A 4,117-nucleotide genomic window follows, 5' to 3' on the forward strand; every position below is an offset into this window, starting at 1 on the left:
GTCGTCGCGACAACCCGCAGCATCGAGACGTTGTGGTGGAAGAAGCGCTCAAAGACATAGGCCTACAGTGTCGAGATCAGCGAAGGGTGAAAAAACACTTGCATTGTACGCGAAGGCAGTGGGTCGCGCGACGCTGCTGGCGCGCTGAGCCGCCGACCCAGCGGTAGTGCCACCCGAGCGACGACGTGGCCTTGGGGCTGAATTCGTTGACGCGCACCGAAGTTTTCTATTTCAAGGGCGCATGAGCCATGGCTACGTCAAAGCCAATGGCGTACGTCGTCAAAGACATCGTACTGACTCGCAATCCACTCGCCGATTGCGTGCGTCTGTCGACGGAGGTTGGACAAAATTGTCTGCTCGCTGAGCGTGTCGCCGACCTGGAACGGCCGCTCGTACGACGCCTCGAAGCGAAGGTACGTCATGGACTGCTGGACGCGGTCCGCAGGGCCGTGCACGCGGGCGACGACGGACGTGCCGCAGACACTGTTGAAGACATGCGATGGGCAGCAGTGGGGAAAGCATCTACAACAGTCGACGTTGGAGGCGCCAGGCGCAGTCTCGCAGCGTACCGCAGGACCTAATGCAATGGCTGAGACGACGATGCAAACACGACGCTGTGTTGTACCTTGGTGCCGCCGGACCGATGCGTTCTGAAGCCATGGTGCAGCAATGAGAAGGCCATTGGGGAAGACGGTCATGCTTACCGGAGGTACTTGGCTTCAAAGATGCTGTCGCATTTGCAGTATTGCGAGAACTCGACCGAGATGGCGCTCGTCACCATCGTTTTGGTGTGTGGTGATGTCCGTGGCCGACGGGGGCGGCAGCGGATTCGACACTGAGCTTGACGTGCATGTCACAGCTGGGCAGATGCCGATGGTAGCTTCGATATCGAAATGCATTTGTCACAGGTTTCAGCTTTGACGGGGAAAAGACCTTGCACGGTCAAAGTATACTCAATTGCAGAAGTACGACCCCGACGTCGAACAACATAGCAGAGTGCATATTTCGAAGGCAATTCATTCTCAAGAATATAGAAAAAGACAGGTCCACGCGGTCCTTGTAGCTATGCACGGCTTACCTAAACAGAGACCATCTGCCGCAGTGCTGCGCTGGCGAAAGCCCCAAAGCCAATGGTTCCTGCCGGAGTAATTCGGTACCAGCCGCAGGCCTTTACCAACGACTCTTGAAGTTCGTATGGCGCCAGGGACATGGCGTCGCGAGAGTGGGACAGCGCCACCGCCCGGGTTCGTACGGTTGCGTGTCCGATGAGAGTTGGAGCATGTTTTTGCGCGACTGCGACACCAGAATGATTCCAACTGCAATCGCATCACGCACCGAGGGCCACACATTTCTGCATGTGTAGGCTGGAACACGTCGGACAGACGACAGCGCGACCGAAAGCCCTGGATACGATTACCACACTTGGTGACTGGACTCTTGGGTGGCATCGCTGAATCTTGGGTACTGGTATGCTCCAGAGGCATGTCGCGGCCGTACAAGGAGACCGAGGTGTGTGACGTTATCCTTCTTCAAGGCCTGCATCATCGACATACCAACACTGGTCCCCTCCCGGCAAGTGTGTGCACCAGGTCCTTACTATCGTTTTGCGCTTGGACGTACAATGCAGAGGCGAACAGCCAAGATGACTACGGTGGGACTCCGCACCAGAAGTAGCCAACCACGTGTATGCACCGGCGCCTGTTGCGTGATGATGCCACCTCTACACTGTGGTCGTACTAGTACACGTTGAAGGCGAAGTGAGCGTGGCACCGAAAGGTATGGCTTGTCTATGAGATTGTGCGTGGAATCTCTCAAGTGCAGTCTTGTGAAAAAGACGTGGTTGGCCTTATTCCCCCTTCTCTACCGCTGCGCCTCGCAGAAACACAAGCCCAACTAACAGTTCGAAGCTCGTTGCGGTAATACTTGTTTGCTTGCTCAGAGCTGACTAGGTACCAGTACTGTAGAGTAGCAGTGGTACTGTACGTACTGTAGGGCATCAATTATACCGGTACCGATAGGCAGTGAGTGACTTTTGGGAGCAATGATCAACGCGTCACACGCATGGTAAGCAAGCATCAGCACCAATACGACGGGAGTGCTCGCCGCGCTTCGAAAACACGGTGCCTTTTGACACGTCTACGTGAGCAGGTCTGGAAAGGACGCAATGGTCGTGGTCTCGAAATGGTCTCGACAGTCTTGATTGAGCTTATCAGGTCAGGACTCGTATCAGATACGACTGAACCAGAATCGTTTTTCTCGGGCGGTGTTGAGTAACCGCGCCAGAACCATGCATGCGGGGCGCCTCTACGTCCACAGTATCAGCACTGGACGAGTGCAGAAATGCCAAGCATACAAATTGTAGAAGCAGAAGTCAGAACGAAAGGATATTCAATGTGCAACCCACTGGCCCCAACACCCACAAAGCCTCGTCGTCGCAAATCTTGTGTCCATTTGTTCGATGGGCCGTCTCATCACAACTTCAACTCATCTGGTCTAGTCCACAGCAGGTGGTCTGGACCTTCAACGCATTGAAGTCCAGGCCCGCGACGTGGCGAGGACAGACGACAGATAATCGCGGGAAGAAGAGCAATCTACTCTCCATTGAATGAAACAGGTAGCACACCCTGTAGCATACCCTGGGTTTTTCTTGTTGAACATCGATGCAGGAATGTTTTGGCACCTACTCGATACAGTGTACATACCGGTAAGCAAATATGTACAGTATGGTTGGGAGTGAAATGCAGTGTATTACGGTACCACTTTCGTGCTGCAGGGCAAAGTACGACTCAAACGTTTGCCTTAAACCAACGCAACACAATGTCTCGTGTCCACAAATAAAGATAGACTCAATACGATCATCCATTTGACGAAGCGAGTTGCTCAACGTACGCGACCGCGTACGTCGAGGCAAAAGCGATGGAGCATTCGCAGCCATGTACGCCTCTCAGCTGCCCAAGGCGACGCATTTTTCTCCCGCTTTTCATTGAAGCCATTATTCAACGCGCCAATCGGGTGCATCGTAGACCCCGCGTCACGTTGCGTGTTCGTGGTGCGTCGCCGATTATTGACAAAAATCGCGCTGCTTCGAACCCAGAGCTGCAGCTCAGAGCTGCTGCTCTTCGGACCGTGTCACGCTTCTTTCTTCACTGTGGTGAAAACGCGCCGACCCGGAAGACGAGGAAGAAGACACGTAAAGGCGAACGGATACCAGTTCTTTCTCAACGTACACCCTCTCCGTTTTCTACCGGTATCTTGAACTGTCGAGAAAAATGCGCCTTCGTCCCTCCGGTTCCAACCCTGTCGTGTAGAGCTGGATGCTGCACGCCACCCCAGCTCAGGGTTATTCGCGCTTTCAACTACTCTCTATTCATTAAACAAACCAGCGGCGCAACACTATTGTTGCAGTGTGCATCTGCGCATTGAGAGTCCGAATAACGCTTGACAATGTCGGTTGGAGGCGCGCTCGCACGTCGACTGGCAAGGACATCAGAGAGCTCGTGTTGCAGCCGCGTTTGGAGCCCTGTCGGTCGCTTTTTCTGATGTGTACGAGACCAAATGCATGAATATGAATATGTCTTTGGCAAAACCAAACGCTTTGACTTGGTGCAGCTCTCTCGTGTGCGGCCGCACGCGAGCCTAGGGCAATATGTTTTACTAACGTTAGTACACTTGTATCTGCCGCCCTGTGCTCAAGTTGCCTCGTATCCGTAATTGCAGTTCCCCCGTTATCCGTACATGGACGGGGAGCTGTCCATTTTGCGATCCCCGCCGAAGCAACATGACGCCAGAGACCGCAGCCTACGCAACCAAGGCTAGTGACTTGCTCACAGACATTGAGCGCGGCCAGCGCATCTTGGCAGGCGGCTCGCTCGTCTCGACGGCGCCCGGCATGGTGCACGCGACGCTCGTCTGGAAGCAGCGTGACCTCATCAATGGCACGAACGTTGTGACGCAGGCACAGCACATCGTCCATGGCGACACGGTCTTCCGCGGTCTTCCCACGAGCTACGACGCCAAGGCTGTGAGTGTATCGCCTTCGCAGAAGCTTCGCCTCGTCGTGACGGACGCCGAAGACAAGACGTACCGCTTCAGCTTCTTTGACGCGCACCACTTGGTG

The 4,117-nt window shown here is 54.6% G+C and overlaps 2 protein-coding genes across 2 annotated transcripts; one reads left to right on the top strand and one right to left on the bottom strand.

Moving 5' to 3' along the window:
* Positions 1-14: 14 nt before the first annotated feature.
* SPRG_17597 (hypothetical protein) lies at positions 15-781 on the bottom strand (the record flags this gene model as incomplete). Its single annotated transcript, XM_012356956.1, has 6 exons — positions 15-62; positions 110-226; positions 276-522; positions 570-577; positions 626-650; positions 705-781. Coding segments are annotated over 6 exons (522 nt in total), but the record flags the coding sequence as incomplete, so codon positions are not given.
* Positions 782-3,778: 2,997 nt separating this feature from the next.
* SPRG_17598 (hypothetical protein) lies at positions 3,779-4,027 on the top strand (the record flags this gene model as incomplete). Its single annotated transcript, XM_012356957.1, has 1 exon — positions 3,779-4,027. A coding segment is annotated over one exon (249 nt), but the record flags the coding sequence as incomplete, so codon positions are not given.
* Positions 4,028-4,117: the final 90 nt, after the last annotated feature.

Source organism: Saprolegnia parasitica, assembly GCF_000151545.1.
Source record: "Saprolegnia parasitica CBS 223.65 unplaced genomic scaffold supercont2.661, whole genome shotgun sequence".
Lineage (NCBI taxonomy): Eukaryota > Oomycota > Saprolegniomycetes > Saprolegniales > Saprolegniaceae > Saprolegnia > Saprolegnia parasitica.